At 40.1% G+C, this 19,041-nt stretch overlaps 2 protein-coding genes and 1 long non-coding RNA gene across 6 annotated transcripts in view; all 3 read left to right on the top strand.

The window, feature by feature from the left end:
* The first annotated feature begins 1,393 nt into the window (after positions 1–1,393).
* LOC306839112 (uncharacterized protein) lies at positions 1,394–16,012 on the top strand. Of its 3 annotated transcripts, none has more exons than XM_079367607.1 (3): positions 1,394–1,725; positions 4,231–4,407; positions 14,701–16,012. In XM_079367607.1, the coding sequence occupies exon 3, from the start codon at positions 14,721–14,723 to the stop codon at positions 15,096–15,098; it is 378 nt and encodes a 125-aa protein (XP_079223733.1). In that variant the 5' UTR covers positions 1,394–1,725; positions 4,231–4,407; positions 14,701–14,720; the 3' UTR covers positions 15,099–16,012. The 3 variants fall into 3 exon arrangements, 1 of the variants encoding a protein (XP_079223733.1); XR_013781157.1 differs by lacking the exon at positions 14,701–16,012 and adding an exon at positions 5,965–6,029 and having other exon boundaries at positions 1,395–1,725; positions 4,231–4,434; XR_013781158.1 differs by lacking the exon at positions 14,701–16,012 and adding an exon at positions 4,985–5,019 and having other exon boundaries at positions 1,395–1,725; positions 4,231–4,644.
* On the top strand, positions 3,540–3,694 carry LOC306839462. Its single transcript, XR_013781199.1, has 2 exons — positions 3,540–3,578; positions 3,618–3,694. It is a non-coding gene; the product is annotated as an uncharacterized lncRNA (long non-coding RNA).
* Positions 16,013–17,266: 1,254 nt separating the features above from the next.
* Positions 17,267–19,041, top strand: part of wipf3 (WAS/WASL interacting protein family member 3) — a 7,761-nt gene continuing 5,986 nt past the window's right edge. Inside the window, exons 1-2 of one of the 2 annotated variants that reach the window (XM_079368332.1) lie at positions 17,267–17,563; positions 18,897–19,003. In XM_079368332.1, the coding sequence (XP_079224458.1) occupies positions 18,914–19,003 (90 nt within the window). In that variant the 5' untranslated portion in view covers positions 17,267–17,563; positions 18,897–18,913. The remainder of the gene's footprint in view (positions 17,564–18,896; positions 19,004–19,041) is intronic. The other variant, XM_079368333.1, reaches the window with a different exon arrangement.

Here is a 19,041-nt window from a genome sequence, read left to right as displayed (position 1 = left end):
AGGTGTTTGAAATATAACTTTGAACTAATCAAGGTGCAGAGAAACAATAAATTAATGACAGACTAACAACACATAGAAGAAGCCCTTATCCAAAAACAACAACCATCAACTCCAGTGATGTGTATCTGGTTAAAATAATGTTGGCAGCCAGTAAAAACGCAACAACAAGAAGGTGGTTAACTTCAGAGGCTCCAAAAAAAGATGATTGGAATTGTGACAGAAATATAGAACATGGAAAAGCTGACTTTCTCCCTTAATGTTTCTATGGACAAATTTAGTAACTAGTGGAGGAAATGGACAAGCCATTTCAATATAGTGAACCCTCTGGACAATGTTTGCGTTACAGAAATGCACATATTCTGGAGTACGACAGCCCCCTCTAGTGTGCATCGGCGGTTACAGCCGACGGACCTGGGTTTTGTTCGGGTTTAAGGTGCACTCTTTGCACTTTGATGTGCAATTCTCTTTAAGCATTGTTAAAGGAACGGTATGGGTATTCAAGAAGAAATATCCTCGGTGATATGTGGTTGCAGATTGGCTTCATGAAGGAATGCTCTAGAGAAATGGGCACAAACTGAAATGAACTAATCCCTAAACCTGACTCCGTCTGCCTTGATGTCGTATTGTGACTCTTTGACCTTGTCTGTCTTGTTTTTCTGTTTTGTTTTCTTTCATTATACATTCCTGTACTGTGTGTGTGTGTGTGCGTGTGCGTGCGTGCGTGTGTGCGCGCGCGCGCGTGCTGTTCAACATGAAAACAACTTCAATAAAAACTGAGTGGGAAAAAAAGGCTGTTACTGAAAAGTTCAAATGAATGTTTTTGAAGAAATTAGCTGTATGTTTATTGTGAAACGTGTTATTAGTCAAGATAAGGGCTAGAAATGTAAAACTTTAGTCTACTTTGTTTGAAAACTTTAAGTTGAATTGCTGCCTTAAAAACTCGAGTTAACCAAACTTGAAAAGGCAATTGGTATGAATAGGAATAACTTGGACATGTGAGTTAAAATAGAGTGCATTGATTTGAAACTAGAAGTAGCTAGTTTTCAATGAACAAACATGCCTGTTTCTTCACTAGAATATCAAATTAATTCATTTCTACGTTGATCAATAAGCCATAGCCTACCATATGTCTTTGTTAGAGCAAAAGTCTTTTTTCATGAAAACACGTATTTTTCAACGTGTCGAACGTCCTGTATCATAACTACATTTCTGCGGTTTGTAGAAACCCAAACCGTGTGAAAATCCGTTCGAAAATCGGGGAGTTGTGATGATTATTGTAATTGAGGATAGACCTTCCTTCATTGAAACGAATACGGAGCGGACGGACCAGAGACACATCCAAAATGGCGGCCGCGCTGCTCCCTTATGTCGGAGAACCACACATCCCACAATCCATAGCGAATGATAGCGTTTCTTTTGTTGTTGCGATAGTTTTTATACCGTCAGTGCAATTGACTTCATGTATTGTAGCGTGTGTTGTGTAAATGATAATTTACTACATTCACAGCGGCATGACAAAGTTATCAGTACTTTTCGTGCTAGCTAGCTAGCTAACTTGCTAGCAAGGCTCCGTGTTCGGCGCCGAGCGGCTAAAAGTCTTACACTCCGGCTGTAGGTCTTCATTGGATGATTATGGAAGTATGGAGCATTAAATCCCTTATGGAAATAATTAATGGGATCATAGGACGAGGACTGTCTAAAGACCTGCATGTATATTTATTGAAAGTAAGTGTTTTGACTTTTTAGTAAGCTACTTCTGTTTTACTGTTAGCTGTAGACTAAAGCTAGAATGCTAGAATGGAAGTGCTAGCCAGCTAGCCTTATGTAGCGCTATTTCCACAGAAAGGTAAAACGAGTTATTGTCGATGACAGTTGACCTTGCATTTGTTCATAGCTGAAGTTTATTTTGTGATCCGCAAATTCTTTTTCGGCTACTTTGATTTACAGTTTACTAATAATGACGTGTTTAACATTCTATGGGGGTGGATCCTTTAAATTTACCAAAAGACTTGCTAACATTCGGGGCGGAAGCTGGCTAAGAAGGTAGCGAGGGCGTCTCTCAACCACATGGTTGTGAGTTCGATTCCAGCTTCCAGGTGCCCCATGAATGCTATCATCTGGCTGTCAGTGTAATGCAGCGACTAGTGCCGGTACACATGGCCAAGTTGCCGCTCCTTGATTGCTAGTTGAGCACGTGACCCGCTGAGCTCCGCCCACCTCATTGCAACCCGGTGATAGCATTCATTAATGTTTTTATCTGTCATCGTCATGATCGTAGTCGTATTAGTCGGACACATCATCATTTGTAAATTGGGTGAAGCTGGCGGATATAATGTGAATGAGCCACGTGTGATTCTTGCAGAAACATGTCCGTTGTGTCCCTGGGCAAGACATTTAACCAACCACTTGCCCAGTATGAATGCGTGTGAATGGTGGCATTAATTACTGAGATCGTCTTCCTGACAACAGTGTGTCAATGTGTAGCTGCGACTTGAAGTATAGTCTTAACACCTGATTGTTAGAAGAGCACATAGTCAAAACACTGACAAAAACAAAACAAGAACTATAAACCATTTGTTTTCAAGCACAATGATAGTTTATTTTATTGAGCATAGAGGAATCATTGTCGTTATCCAAGTAAAAGTGAAATGACAAGAGGATTTCTAATTTGATAAATAATGAGCCTATGTGAAAGAGATGGTACAGGATTATAATCTGTATTTGACATTATGTCATGTTAGAAATAAGATGAGGGTTAAGTAAATGAACACAATCCAAGAGAAGCTGAAGAAAAAGTGAAGAATACAGCCTCCAAGAAGTTGTGTTGGACGGGACTGTCATAGTAGTATGAGTTTAAGTGTAGCTAAGACTTAATCAACTTGCAATTGGCTTTCTTCCATCCGCTCTGTTTATCATGTGGCTAGATTTTGAAAATAGGAACACAGCAGTGTCATCAGTTGATGTAAATGTGTAAGTCTTTCCGTTTCCAGGATGATATTGTTGGAGAAAAGTCATGAGGCCTGTTGGAAGCAGATAGAAAGAGGGGAGTGGAGTTTGTGGGCTGTTTAGAATAGAATAGAATGCCTTTATTGTCATGATACAAATTGTACAACGAGATTACTTGGCTTCATCTTAAAGTGCACACAGCTAAAAACAAAAAACAACAAGAGCAACAAGAAGGGTATGGGTCAAAAAGAAAAAGAGAAAAAAAGTGACCCTAGTTAACGGAAGGTGGGATATGTGTGGTAGGACTCTTTTAAAGTTTGCAGCATACTAAATTTAAAAGGATAAACAGACATCAGATATCTTATTGCACAGTACGAGATAGCAGGTCTATAGCAGGGTGTAAAATATAAATAGTGCATTGTATGAGACGTGAACCATAGCAGGGTATAAAAAAACTATTTTCACTTTATTAGATGTTATTCTAGCAGTATATAAAATGTAGAAATATAAATATCACAGTATGAAATGTAATTTTTTTGCAGTATATAAAATATAGAAACATAAATGTCAGAGTATGAAATGTATTTTTTTGCAGTATATAAAATATAGAAATATAAATATCACAGTATGAAGTGTAATTTTGCAGTATATAAATATTGGCACAGTATGAGATGTAATTTAGCAGTATATATAATATAAAAATAAAAATATTTACACAGTATGAAAGTGATTTAAGCAGGATATAAAATGTAAAAAATATAGATATTGCACAGTATGGATGTGATTTTAGCAGGATATGATATCAAAATAAATATTAGCACGGTATGGAATGTAATTTTTATCAGGATATAAAAAAATGAAATATTTTCACAGTATGAAAATTGTAGAACTACAACAGGATATACAGTATGAATATTGCACCGAATGAGATGTAAACCGTAGCAGAGATGTAATAAATATAGCACAGTATGAAGTAAACTATAGTAAAAAAAAAAAAAATACAATAAGTATTGCTCAGTGTGGGGTAAATTCTTAAATAAATAAACATTCCAGTCTGAAATGTAGAGTATTGCACAGGCCAGCAGTGTGTGAGAGTGTATGGTAGAGGTAGGATGGTCAACGCATGTCCAGGTTCAGTGTGGTTATGGCTCTGGGGAAGAAGGTGTCCTTCGGTCTCTTTGTCCGAGCTCGGACACACTTGTAGCGTCTGCCAGAGGGCAGCACGTCGAACAGATGAAAGCTGGGGTGAGAACTGTCTTTAACAATGTTCTTCGCTCTGTTCAGGCAGCGAGAGAGGAGGGAGGGGAGAGTGCAGCCGATGATCCCCTGCGCTGTGTTGATGACTCTCTGAAGTCCCTTCCTGTCTGCTTCAGTGCAGCTGGCGTACCTCACTGTGATGCAGCACAGCAGCAGGCTCTCTACGGAGGAGCGGTAGAAGTTCAGCAGCAGCTTCACATCCAGGTTGTTCTTCCTGAGCACTCTCAGGAAGTGCAGGCGTTGTTGGGCCTTCTTGGTGATCTCCACGATGTTCGGGGTCCAGGAGAGGTCAGCCGAGATGAGGGTGCCCAGGAACTTGAAGGTCTGGACCCTCTCTCCACAGACACAGTTGATGTGGAGGGGAGCTGGGTCTGCGCGGTGCTTCCTGAAGTGGAGGATGATTTCCTTCGTCGTTTGTGTGGTTGGAGGCTGTTGTGATGAGTGAGTTGATCTTGTGTACAGAGTTGTACTGTGAAATGCTTGACCTGTGTGCAAGTGTTTCTGTAGTTGAACTTTATTCAGGTCACAGTGAGGCTCAAGCTGTTAAGAGAAAGCAAGTGGAAGATAAGATAAAGCTGAATGATCTTCAACGGTGTGGTTAGAGCTGCTCAAGAGTCGGGGTAAATAAAGAGAAATGAAGATGGATGTTAATATTAGAATGAAAAGTTCTCTCTCCTCAAGGTGCAGTAATCACACGTACACTCCTGGTATGCAGAGGCATGTGTAAGAACCCTTCTCCAATGACATCTATCTCCACGCTCTTCTCCCTTGTCTCTTTCAGATTTAGTGTTGGGCCGGTTTCCTGTGGCTGAGCGGACAGCTGCAGCAGGTGAGCGGCGACCTGCTCTTCATGTCTGCCTTTTACAACAGACACACCGTGACGAAAACAGCCACCAACATCTGCACCTTCCACGTGGCCGGCGCTCTGGTCACTAGCAGCATGTCCTTCCAGAGCACCGACTATCTGCTCAGTTCTTGGCCATTTGGCGTGTGTGGTCAGCTACGTGTGCCAATCAATCAAGGCCCTTGATTTCAGCACGCCGGTCAAGACCAAGATCATCAATGTGATCATATGAGTGCTGTGGTCTGCTGCCGGGGTTCCTGCAATGATAAATCCAACAATGGTACCTTTGTCTGCAATATATATATATACGCTTCTGTGGGATGTGACTCCACTTGAGATTTTGAATAGAAGGTACAACACATATTTCTCTTTTTGATATGTTTCTATTATTCATACTAAAGATGGTGTGTCTTATACGCAATTGTAAACTTGTAAGCTCCCTCAACTTGTTTTAAGTCAGTTGTAATGGTTGGACAGTCCCAAACGTGCCAAGTTATGCCAACTACAGGCCCAGAGATAAGGCACAGAAAACAAGGCACAAACGACCTTTTCAGCATTGTCTCCTGCATCATTATCATATCTAGACAAGCAAATAAATTATTTGCTCTGGAGCCAGTAAAGATAATATGTTGAACAATAATTTACACTCATAACTGTCACCAAAAGCCCTTTTGTGTAGATAAAGTGTCTCACAGGCTCGTTGGCTGTTGTCTTGGAGCCCTCCTTCCTGTTTCACAGGTTTTAAACCTTTAAAACATTGAACATTTAAAAGTGGATCTCACATTATTAATTGTAACACATTCACTGCCCTTTAAGTATGAATCAAACCAGGACTATGACTGTTTAGATAAATTGAACTTTTTTAGTTTTGAAATTAAAATGTTGTGATTGACTATATCAAATGCTTTTTTTTTTAGATACAAAACTACTGCACCAATCACATGACCTTTGTCAAGTGATTGTTTGATATTTTTATGAAAATAAATAAAATGTCATTTTAAGTGTATGAATGAATTCTGGACTCTTAATGTTCACGTCTAGTTACAAAGTGTGAAATAAATTTGACAAAGTTTGAGATAAAAATGTATATTTTGAAAAACATTTTTCAATTTTATAAAACAAAATTACAAAACCAAGAATCTTGAAGGAATGGAAATGTACCAAATACTGTAAGGTACCAAAGGCAGGAAGTGATCCGGACGTGATTGAGTGAGGGGTTATTTTGTTTGTTTTTGTGGAAAGACTTGGGGGGGGGGGGGGGGGGGGGGATAGTGGGGGGGTTCAGCATTTGCTAAACAAATATATTCAGACCATTAAGAAATCCAAGGTATATAGCACCATCTAGAGGTCAAACAGCAGAACACACCAACACACAGTATTGGTCTTTCCTTAACCCTGCTGTTTCATCAGGACATTAAACTGGTCATATTTTAAATCTTTAAATAGCAGAGTTTGCATTCCTTCCATCACTTTGTCTGTAACTCAGTGAACCTAAAGAAGTAACAGGCTGAGGTTAATGCAACAGCACATTCAGGGACGCTTTGAATGGGTACATCACGATATTACAAGATAATCTTATGGTGTCATCTGCTAGAAATAAGGTTTTGTTGTACTCTCTGTGACTAACCGTAGCATTTTAAAGATTTAATCATGTCTTGGAATTATATATTGCATGTCAAGTTCGAATTTTTTTTTAAAATAATCCTAAAATGGAAATGGGCTTCAACAGTAACTTTGGAATACCTTAATGGGTCTGTTGGAGGTGTTTCTGTCAGTTTACTGAAGAGTCCAGAAAACGTGTAAATTATACACATCTTTTCCACTATACAAGGAAATACAGTCCAACAATTGTGTAATCAGGTTAACTAAGGTACTCAGAGGTGTGGTTTAGGTTGTGGTTTCAATGCTTATGTTATGTTATGTGTGTGTGTGTGTGTGTGTTCAAATCAGCATATTCCTTTTGTTTGTCTGTCAGGTATGCCAATAAACAAAACATTCAATGAAAATAAAAATAAAATAGCCAGTAACTGTCACATTCCTCTCTGCGTTCCTGAAGGTCATAGCAGAGTTTTTGTTACTGTAATCACAGTTTTATAATCCAGAGGAAGAAAACCGGCCAAACAGTACAATCCTCGTAATCAAGAGCACAAAGCAATACATCGAAACTCATGCCAGTCGCAAGATCAGAGCTTTTCCTGCTCCACCCAAACTCTAAGTGACAACTGTTTTTTGTATGATTGGCAAAATGTGTCCTTTTTTTCAAACTCAAAACTCGCAGAGAAGAGCTGAGAAACACGTGTTAAGGTGTGAGGTAGGTTAAGGGCCTGTAATGGTTTATATATCAGATGAGGCTAGTTAAACAGTTCTGTACCAGCTCTGTGCTTGTGTGTCATTTAAATCCTCAGATACGTACAGTAGCCACTTACTCCTTTTGAGAGTCTTTTTCTCAGCTGACTCTACCAGTCTGACTGGCTGCCTTCCTGCTCTCTTTCCCAGGGTTAGCACACCTCAGCTCAACCTGTTGTTCAATACAGCATAGTGTCAAACAGAGATTTTCAGGTTGATCACTTTACAAAGGCTTTACGGACTCGTACGCACACGGCACATGCGTGATGCGAGCAAATCCCCGTCATCACACACCAAAACAGGAGCACAGACGTAGATTATGCATCTGAGTCAACATAAGTATTTATGCATGGTTGAATGAGTCACTTTGTTCATGTGTTGCAAACAGCAGCTAAATATAGAAAGTAAGGATTTAAATAAAATGACTGACATCAATTGCATGCTGAAAATAACTGAATTCTATTTACAAAACATACTTAAAATGAATGTATTTTTAGGTTTCTGCAACTAGGAAAAAATATCTTAAAATCTATTTAAAAGTGCTTTAGTTTTTCTAAAATGAGCTTTGTGTACTGTACTGAACTCAACTCAACTCAACTCAACTTTATTTATAGAGCGCTTTTAACAGCCGTAGCTGTACATACATGAAGAGCACAAACATAAAACATAAGTAAAACACTAACAGGGTTAAAACAATAAAACAATAAAAACAATAAAACACTAAAACAAGAACAGAGTCTCATGCTGGGTTAAAAGCCAAAGAATAAAAATGTGTTTTAAGATGAGTTTTAAAAATGGACAGTGAGGGGGCGTGTCTTATATGGAGAGGGAGGTCGTTCCAGAGTTTGGGACCGGCAGAAGAAAAAGCCCTATCCCCTCTGAGCTTCTGCTTACACCTCGGTACCTCCAGGAGCAGCTGGTCAGCTGACCTGAGGCACCGGGCAGGAGTGTAGGGATGGAGCAGCTCAGAGAGGTAAGGTGGGGCGAGACCATTTAAAGATTTAAAAACAAATAAAATAATCTTAAAATGAACTCTAAAATACACAGGCAGCCAGTGGAGGGAGGCCAGAATTGGGGTAATGTGCTCCCTCTTTCGTGCTCCGGTTAGGAGGCGAGCAGCAGCATTCTGAACTAACTGGAGCCGTGCGAGGGAGGACTGGCTGACTCCGACGTATAGTGCGTTGCAGTAATCCAGCCGAGATGTAACGAAGGCGTGGATTACTGTTTCAAAGTTCTTTTGTGAAATAAAAGGCTTCACCTTTGCCAGCCGCCTTAGGTGAAAGAAGCTGGATTTAACAGCTGCACCAATTTGCCGATCCAATTTAAAATAGTTGTCCATCTTAAAGCCCAGGTTTGAGACTGTCGGCTTCAAAAAGTGTGCCAAAGGGCCCAAGTCAACAGTGGGGGTTTTAACAGAGCCACTCGGGCCAAACACCATCACTTCAGTTTTGTTGTCGTTAAATTTTAAAAAGTTCAACGACATCCAGGACTTGATGTCTTCAAGACATGACAGAAGTGGATCCAGACAGAAGGCATCTTTCTTTTTCAGTGGCACATAAATTTGACTATCGTCAGCATAACAGTGAAAACAGATACCATGCTTTCTCAGGATGGAACCCAGGGGAAGCAGGTACAATGAGAAGAGCAGGGGTCCTAGAATTGAACCCTGTGGGACCCCATATGACAGTGGAGCAGAGCGGGACTCAGAAGCACCAAGGCTTACGCACATTGTTCTATCTGCAAGATAAGATCTAAACCAGTCCAGGGCGCTACCACAAATGCCCACTAGGTGCTGCAACCTGGACACTAAGATCTTGTGGTCCACAGTATCAAATGCCGCAGTTAGGTCCTGCAGGACAAGGATCACATAGTCTCCGGAATCATTCGCCAAGAGGATGTCATTGAACACTTTTAATAAAGCTGGCTATGTCGTGTTTTAAAACCAGACTGAAAGACCTCCAGGACATCATGCTCATCCAGGAAGGACTTCAGCTGAGCATGGACAACTTTCTCCAGGATTTTTGAAATAAAAGGCAGCTTTGAGATAGGTCTGTAATTGGCTAAAACACTACGATCAAGGCCAGGTTTCTTAAGCAGGGGCTGCACCACAGCGTGTTTAAAACTTTGGGGGACAACACCAGAGGACAGACTGCTGTTAATAATGGTCAGGACCGACTGCCCTATACTAGGGAAAACTTCTTTAAAAAAGTGAGGCGGGACAGTGTCACAGGGAGAGCCTGATGGCTTAATCTGGCCAACCACATCCTCTAAAGCCATCAGGGACACAGGCTCAAACAACTCAAACACAGCTGAGCAAGGAACAGGATCAGATGGGTCAGAAGCAGGAGGAGCAATGAGAGCCCTTGCAGTAGCAACCTTATCAATGAAGAAATGAAGGAAGTTATTGCACATTTCTGGGGATTCCTCTGTGCACACAGGCTGAGGGGATCAAGAACGGATTCAATGGTTTTAAATAACACACGTGGGTTGTGAGAATTTGACTCAATAATGTTAGACAGGTGCTCTCTTCTGGCCTCTTAAACAGTGCTCTGATAGAAGTGCCAGCAGTCCTTTAGGATTTGGTGAGAAACCTGCAGCCTGTCCTTCCTCCACCTGCGTTCAGCTTTGCGGCACTCCTGTCTAGCTGCGCGAGTTCTCACATTGAACCACGGCTCAGGTTTAGCTTTGGGCTGCACAGTTTTTAATGGAGCCACAGAGTCCAGTATGGTTCGGCAGGAGGAGTGAAACCAAGAACTGAGCTCATCCGTGTCTGCAGATGTCAAGGAAGAGGGGACACAGAGGTGGTTGAAGGCAGCAGAGAACTGACCGGCAGTGACAGGGTTAAAAATCCGCCGGCTGCGAGCAGGAGCGCCAGATTTAACTGTAGTACAGGAGAAAGCAGCTTCAAACAATACAGGCAAATGATCGGAGAACACATTGTCACAGATTTCCACGTTTGACACAGGCAAGCCATGACAGAGGAGGAGGTCTAACGTGTGTCCATGATCGTGTGTGGGACCAGACACACAATAGTAGTTCAAAGACAAAAACAAATACAGTCAAGTGTTAATACCTAATGCAGACCACAGTCACTGTTTCAACGTCTCATCTATAACGTCCCTCAATTTTTTACACACATTCTCCACATACCTTTCTGTTTCGATGGGCAAATGCTCCAATTTCAGGCCACGAGGAAATCCATCAGTCACAGCTGGAAGATGTCCAATAAGAGATATGCTCTCAGGGTGGAGAGGCTGATGTTTATAGTGTAGTTATATCTGAAACATCTCTGGTGTTTTCTTTATCTGCTCCGGTTGCTGTTAATGATCAACTCTCAGTGAGACTAGTTGTGGTTTATGGAGAGGAAAGCAGATGGGAGATATCAAACAGAGAGTTGGCGAGGAAGTGCACAATTGGGAAGTGCTTTCAAAAAAGCATTTGATTATTATGCTCTTTTAGAACGAGAGAAGCTAAAGCTATGTGAGTTGAAAGCAGAAGGCATTACATCAAATAATCAATTAGTTGACTAATATTTTTGTTTACTCTGTTGGCTGGAAAAATACATTAGTTATGGATCTGTGAAACTGATTTTCACTCTTCTCAGATATCAAACAGACTAAGCAGTCAATATAATTATCAGAATAGATACAACAGATCCATGGATAGATTTAAAAAAAAGGTGCAACAGATAAATTGCTTGTGGAAAAATATCCTGAGCAGCAGACTGTTTAAGATAAACTTAAACGTTAACTGCAACATACAGTATATGCATAACAATGTGTATGAATGTAGGTATCCTTAAACTCATGCTCACCTGGATATGTGTCCAAGAGGGTATAAATATCTCTAAAAATTCATCTGTGTGCGATGAAATGACTTTGGAGTTTCGACTGTGATGGGAGTCCCTCAGGTATGCACGCCATCAACCTCTGATGGAGGGCGAGACAAGCTCACATTCCTTGTTGCTACAACAACTTTCGCTCTAAACTTTGGAGGAAGGCGACTAAAGGCATTCCCTGATTCCCTCCCTCTCTCTGTTTCTGTTTGTTTCTCTTTGTTTTGCTGCTCAGCCCAGACTAGGTCTTCCCTATTGTCGCACACCTGGCCAGAAACTATCAGGGAAGTTTTCATAGCAGAGTGTCACGTCATGTAAATGTGTTATTCGTGGAGATTCCAATGACGAAACTTGGCTTTTGCACAGTCAAAAAGATTGCCCAATTATTGGGGCTTAGCGACTCCAAACTAACGTTTATATTAAAGAGTATGTCCCAGGTTCCAATAAAAACCCTATATAAATAAAAACCCTATTTCTAGCTCTCCAACTATTTTGGCACATATTTTCAGAATAGTACATCATTTAAGGGCATATTTTTTTTTAACTTATTTTTATTTATTTAACCTTTATTGAACCAGGAAAGAAACTTGTTGAGATCAAAAATCCCCTTTTCAATAGCCAAGACAGGAAACTCACACAAGTTTCAAGCAAACAACGAGCATCCAAACATCCAAATAGAAAAAAATACGAGACACTGAAAGACACAAATAACACATTTAATCGGCACATTTTATCAAAATTATCCTAAAAACACATCTGGAAGAAAATCTAGCCTGATATGTCTGCCTCCAAGTCATTTAACATGCCCTTAAAAGCATCCAATGAGAGCAGCTCATTCGGTTTCAGCTCTTTCTGTAACCCATTCTAAGTAAAGGGAATAGCAAACACTATTTTGAAGGAGGGTTTAATAATTAAGATATTAAAACGTGTTTTATAAGTAGGAAAATGCAATGTTGTGTTGTTTTTTATTCAGTAAAGTGATTGAATGAAACATTCAATCTGTCATTTAGTCATTATATCAAGAGTTTAACAAAAAAGCGGTTAAAAGGTTAAAAATCAGTTTAGTCTACCAAAACAAATCCTTTATTCTGTTGTTGAAAGGAATGATGATAATAATAACATAGTTATTAATAATACAAATTAAACATTTTTATTAGTAATTGAATATGGTGATATTCTTTGTATGCATGCTATCTCATCATCTTTAAAAATGTGGGGCTCAATGTACAATGCTGCCTTGTGTTTTGTCTCTGGTTTGGGTTTCTGCACACATCATTGTGTCTTGAATGAGAAAGTAGGCTGGTCTTTCTTATATAATAGAAGGTTGGATCATTGTTGTAGCCTTCTTTATAAGGCCTTACTACATGATCTGCCTTCTTATCTTCACTGACTCTTAAAAACTCTCAGTAGCTGTACACTTCAGGCTCATGGAGTCATCATGTATGTTAACTTGCTCTGTCCAGATACAAGTGCTCTAAATGTTTTTGCACCTCCATCTTGGTCTGATTTATTTAGATTTTTACCATTTTCACAGTATTATTTTATTCATACAAACTGATGGTCTGTTTGTTTTCTGTGTGAGACTGTTATGCTGATGTGCTTGGCCAGGACTCTCCTGTAAAAGTGATTTAGAATTTCTAATAGAAGAATTGCATAAATCATTTACAGATGCTACTACAACAGTGTTAACATGCTATCAATGTTTAAAGAGATGCACATTTAACCAAAGAGGAGTACATTTAGGCTACAGCAAAAATGTTCCAAAATATAATAAAAGAAAGCGCAATCTTGGAGTGTTATGACTTGTATTGGTGTCATTAATTAGTGGATATCTAACTTCTTATTGAAGTAAATGAAGTAGAGACATAACAATACACAGGTTAAGGCTATACTTGTTACAATAGACCTGATGGGTAATTTAATTACCATTCAGTCTATAACTTAGGCTAATGACTAGCACATCTTTAAGAAGTTTTATACCAGTTATTACAAAATGCTACTTTGTACCTTCTCGGCTATGGATGGGCATCATGAGGAAAACACGCAGTTTTCTTGCAAACAATGCGTGAAACAATTTAGAGACTCTCAACAGAGTTGGACTTTAAATAGGAAGGCCTATTGCACGAGGAGGAGTAGAAGCATCAGAAAGACATGCGAGTGTCAACAAAGTTGTGAACCTGGCGCCAGGACATGCTGCTTCCCCTCACTAAATATAAACAATTACACGTCTACGGCAGTCATGTCATTTTTTGGAGACTTCTGACTACCTCCTGTCGCGTGCCTACTTTGACAATTTAAGGACAGGGTCTCATTATAAACCAGGTAGGCTAACTGCATGCTAACTTGTCTGTAACAAAGAACTACACTACACATCTCACTACCACATTCCTCTCCTTGGCATCATTAAGTAAGTCATTGTGGACAAAACTCTTGGGCGTCAAAGAAATGGTCGGCCTAAGAAATGTGGCTCCCTGGTTTGGGTTGGGTTAAATGATGCAAAGAACTTTTTTTTGATCTGTCACTCTAGAGGCGCAGGCTCCCATGGGGTATGTTGTTGCCACGCAACCACAAACCCCGCCTACCTTGGATTCACCTGAGCGGGTACTCACGTGACAAACCCCAAAGAGTTCATCCAATGAGAAGTCGGGACAGGTGCTCGGAGAGGATAGTTTCGGAGGCGGAAACCTGCTGGTTCAGTTGTCGAAAGCCGCTCCTTATAGATGTTTCAATTCATTTCCACTTATCTCGAGAGACGAATAAGAGAGACTTTTGATGAGCATTGCGGAGGAGAAGCAAAATACATATGTGGTGGGAGATGTTAGGACAGCTCGCTCGTGCATGTAATGGATACTGCGGCGACTCTTTGAAGGACTCCCTCCCTCACTGAGAAGAAGACACCCACCTGTCCAATAGTAGTCTATTACGCCTCAACACAAGCTGAAGTGTAGCAAATACACTTTTTTGGGGGGTCGTTAGAAGTGTCCACAGCATTTGTTGTTGCTCAGGTGAGTGTTCATGGTGAGCTGTTTTACACATTGTTCGCCTGTGAATCACGGCTTGGGTTTACTCTTCTGTTCTCACGACTCATTAAACCAGTTTTACAGAAAAGGTAAACATGGTTACACTGGTTATTTGTAGGATAAGTTGGCCTTACTATTGCAAAATGTTTTGCTTACTAATATGTATTTAAATATTAAGAATTAGAGACAGCAAAGGACGATATTCAAACAAGACAAATGATTTAAAATGATAATGTGGATGAAGACAATAGAACATTGCGGTTTAAGCGTTTATTACAAAAATTTCAGACAAGAGAAGTAGAAAGGACAGGTGTAGGCTATCAGGAGCAGAGGCTTGTAGACGGGTGATAATATGAGTTTCGAAATAATATTACATAATCTTTAATAATCATTATGAAGAGGAGAAAACCTTAACTACAGCTGTTTTACTAAGCATCAGTTTCCTGTTTCAGTGCCCTCACTCTAGTCCAAGATGACAGAGAGGACCCCGTGGTGGAAGTCATTCCTGCCAAAGAAGAAGACTGGAGGAAAGGACTCCACTGCAGCCCACCCCTTCGACGCAGAATTTGACCCTTTTGCACCAGGCCCTGATAAGCAAAAAGACGTCAACAAGACCCCTGGTGACCAGTCCTTGACCCAACAGGACCCCAACAAGGGATCCAGCCTCCTCAGCAATGAGACATTTGATGATTCCCTCTATGATTCGGTCTTCAATGAGCAGACGAGTCGCAGGAAGATGGCAATTTCACGCTCAGGTCGGTTCAAGGAGAAGAGGAGAGTGCGATCAAGCCTCCCTGTACAGGAGAGAGAAACTGAGAACATGGCAACAGGGAAGGAGGAGAGACGGTGACGGTCTCAAAGACTGCTTGAATGACGATACTTGAGGAGAACCAGGTGGATTTGAGTAATACAGTCTACGGTCTGCTGTATGTTGGCGATGATGATGGCACCAAGAAGTACTGAAGGAAGAAGGTTAAGTTTTACATGAATGTTTCTGACATTTTTATTGATGGACTTGTGCCAGAGGGCCACAATGATAAAAATGACTTGAAATAGGATTCAGTTTGTATTTTCAGGATGGTTATCAAACCATTTCAGCAACTACATCTCATTATCAGAGCTCCAAAGAAGCAGTCCAGTAGAAATGCACTTAAAAGCCCAATATTATTGTTAAGATGCCCCACAGCCAAAGTCATGTACAATGTAGTCATTGGACAACTCTGTCATTTGCTGACAACTTTTAAGAAACAACGTCCTCCATGCCATTTTTTGCTACTCAAGATAAAGTGTGAGTGCCTCAGGAAATATTGTTAATAAGATTTTTTCACATGATGCCTGTGATAAGAATAATGAAGGATACTTTTTATTACTCCTTTTACAAATGCATTTAAATAAAGTGTTGATTCTAAAGGGTTAGAAGGATATTTATGAAGGTGTTACATGATTTCCTTATTAGGTGTGAAAAATGATCAGTTTGTGGAAGACATTAAGGATTACTGGTGAACAGCTTTTAGTCAGATGCACAACACTTGCCAGTATAAAAGACTCTAAATGAAGGATGAAATCCAGCATGGTGAAGACATAATGGTACCAAAAACAAAGCTAATACTTAAATGATATTAGGAGTGTCTGTTTTGATATCCCAATGAATGAGATATTAAAAAAGAAAGTCTGAGAAAGCCCCTTTTGTATTTAACTTTGAAAGGGACTAGTGTATTTTGCTGTACCTGTGAACACATGAATGAAGGCAAAAATAAATCTGATAACTGCTACAAACCTTTCTAGTAGTGTATATTTCATTTTATATTTCATAAGCCCAACCTGAGAGGCAAATGAGAAACTTAGTTTTCTTGCTTGAAAAGAAAAACAAGGTCTTACATTTGACTTTGATGCACACTAAATGAAAAAGAAAACAATGTATGACCTTAAAGCGCAAAAGTCCTCATGGGAGCCATGTTGGTGCCTGATCATCGCTAAACTTCAAAAGGCGAGGAGAAGAATGTGATTATCTTATTGTCTGAGGAAGGCAATTACAAGGAATTAAATTTATTTAAATATAGCCTCTTCTGCGTACAGCATGTCAAAGCCAGGCCTAAATTGCACTGTCCTGTGGGTAATAGGGAGGAGCACGCCTGTATCACTGCATTCCTGTGTGACCGAGGAGGATTGAGGTGTGTGAGTCTGCAGCTTTCATGTTTATATAACCAGTTTATTGTGACTGGTGTACCATTGATGGTGAGGAAATATCAGCTTTAATTCAATTGAATAGGCTGTTTTAGCATGAATGTTATAGAGACAATACTGAAAGAGAGGCAAGTGATAATCAGACCAAAAAACACAAGAACACATCAGAAAAGGGTTGTTGAATGTTTCATGGGGTTCATGTTTGTATCTCTGTGTCAGTGTGTTTGTGATTGAAAGACATTTTAAACTGAAACTAATTTATTTTCCTTTTTTATGTATTTGTTTGGTTTTCATGTTGTGTATTGTTGTGCTTGGGTTATTTGAAGACAGCTTACAAATGGTTTGTATTTATTTTTTAATTGAGTTTCTCTCTGTCTGTTATGTTTTTTAAACTTTTTTTTTTTTTAAGAAATATTAACTTTTTAGGGTGTTCCTTATTATTGTTCACACTAATTCGTACATTTAGAAGAAGTCAATGAATCAGAAACAAGGTTCTTATTACTTTATGCACTCATTTCAAGAAGGATGACTTGCTGTGTTGTATTTTCAACACAAGGGGGCGATAATGTGCTACTTGAAAGACGGAGAAATGGAGACGAGGACGAGTCCAATACACTGACAGAACAACTCCACCCATAAGATCTTGTTACACTTAAAGTCCCTTGTGAAGACTTCTTCAAACCATTTCTCATGAATTTTTCAAAATGTTTTTTTTTTTTTAGTTCACAGCAGGTGGAATTCAAGCCAAGGGAAAGTGACACCTTTCTATTAAGCGCTCCCTCTTTCTCTCTTTCCATTGGTCCCGTGATGAGTTCAGGGCGGTGAGGTGTGGCCTCGAACTGCTCCCCGCCTCCGGCAGCGCGCTCAACAGAGAATGAACAGCAAAAGCTGTAAAAAGAGCATTAAACGGGACCACCTCCAGGCTCTCATGGACTCAAGTACAATGTAAAGTCAAACTCTCTGATATTATTTTTACTTTAAGGAGTTCATACGTCCTCATTTGACAAACAACTTGGAAACTTTCCTAATAACCCGCTATGAGGAGCACACTGATGACAGTTTGCTGTTTTCCATCTCATTGAAGGCTTCTGTAACAGCAGTTGTATTTCGCATAGCCATCATATTGTGAAGGTAAGACAGTGGGCTTCTTCTTAAATACAAATTTCTATTTGACAGGGGGCATGCTTTTTCTCACAAAACTGTCTTGAGTAATTACATTTATATATATATATATATATATATATATATATATATATATATATATATATATATATATATATATACACATATATATTTATTTATGTACATACACACACACTAAAAAGGTGTCAAATAGGTGCCAGAAGACAGAAATGTGTAAAAGTACTGTTTTGTACATCTTTGGTCTCTGAGATTTTAAACAGATATTCATACTTCCACCCTGTTATTGATGCTATTGGGCTCAGTTGTGACAATCCTTTTGCATGTCGTTAAATATAAATGGTGGAAAATCCACACTTTTTGTCCAGCAGCTGCTGTAGTGTCCAGCTGTGCTTGCGTGTGTCTCTTGAGCTCTTCTTTGCTCCAGGAAGGCGCACACAACAGGTCAAGGACCTATACAACTAGTGTAAGAGATGCCTACATGTTTTTCTCGAGCTGAGCTAACCAACGTTTAGCTTTTCCCCCTTTACAGACCTACACTGACAGTGTCACAGAACCTACTTGACACAGATATGAAGACAGAAATAGCTACACTGGACAGTCTGCCAGATGCATAGATGGGGGGCATGAGCCACACACACACAGCCACATTGAGTCATAGATATTCAACAAGAACAGGTTCTCTTGTCTGTTTAATTAAATTACTTAGCAGAAGCATTTGCAGATTCAGTAGAGAACTGAATGTGCATAATCGTCAGGCTGTTTTCAGTCTCTGGAAGACAACTCGTCAAGAATTTATGATGTCACTGAGTTTGGGTGGAGGTCTCAGTGACTCTCGCTGTTGATGATTTACTTAGTAAGAAGCAAAAACATCTGGAGACTGACACATGGTAGAATCCTACACTAAACACCTCTGTATAACTGTTCCTGGTCAACAACATACCTAGAGTATAGTTATGCTTGCTGTAAGAACAATGTGTGTGCACACTGGAGTATTTTCCTGTGGAGTTTCCTCAATGTGTTTTTCATTCACTCTACTGCACTGAAGGTCTGAGGGGCAGGGGTCCCTTACTTTGCACAACAAGCTCCATTGTTCCTCTCCCAAGTCCTGCAACAGAGCATTGTGGGAGGAAGAGGAGGACAGAGTTTAATGGGAGGGGTGTGAGAGTGTATGTCGGATTTCTCTGGAGAGGATGGAACACTCGCTGTTTCCTGTTTTGCGCTGCACGTTGATGAGAGAACTTCCTGACCAGAGAAGAGGGGAGGAGGTCATCCAAGTGCCCCTTCAAACAAAAGCAGCATCTGACTGTGTTTCTGTCTGCAGGTATCTGAAGCGTCAGCATGCCAGTCCCTCCTCCTCCTCCTCCTCCTCCTCCTCCTCCACCTCCCATGGCTCCACCTCCTCCTCCACCCAGCGCTGCCCTGCCACAGGTAAGACTGTGTGTGACTCAAACTCTCTTTTGTGCAAC

This window comes from Symphodus melops (genome assembly GCF_947650265.1).
Source record: "Symphodus melops genome assembly, chromosome: 18".
In the NCBI taxonomy this organism is placed as follows: domain Eukaryota; kingdom Metazoa; phylum Chordata; class Actinopteri; order Labriformes; family Labridae; genus Symphodus; species Symphodus melops.
This window is presented reverse-complemented; position numbering and strand designations above follow the sequence as displayed.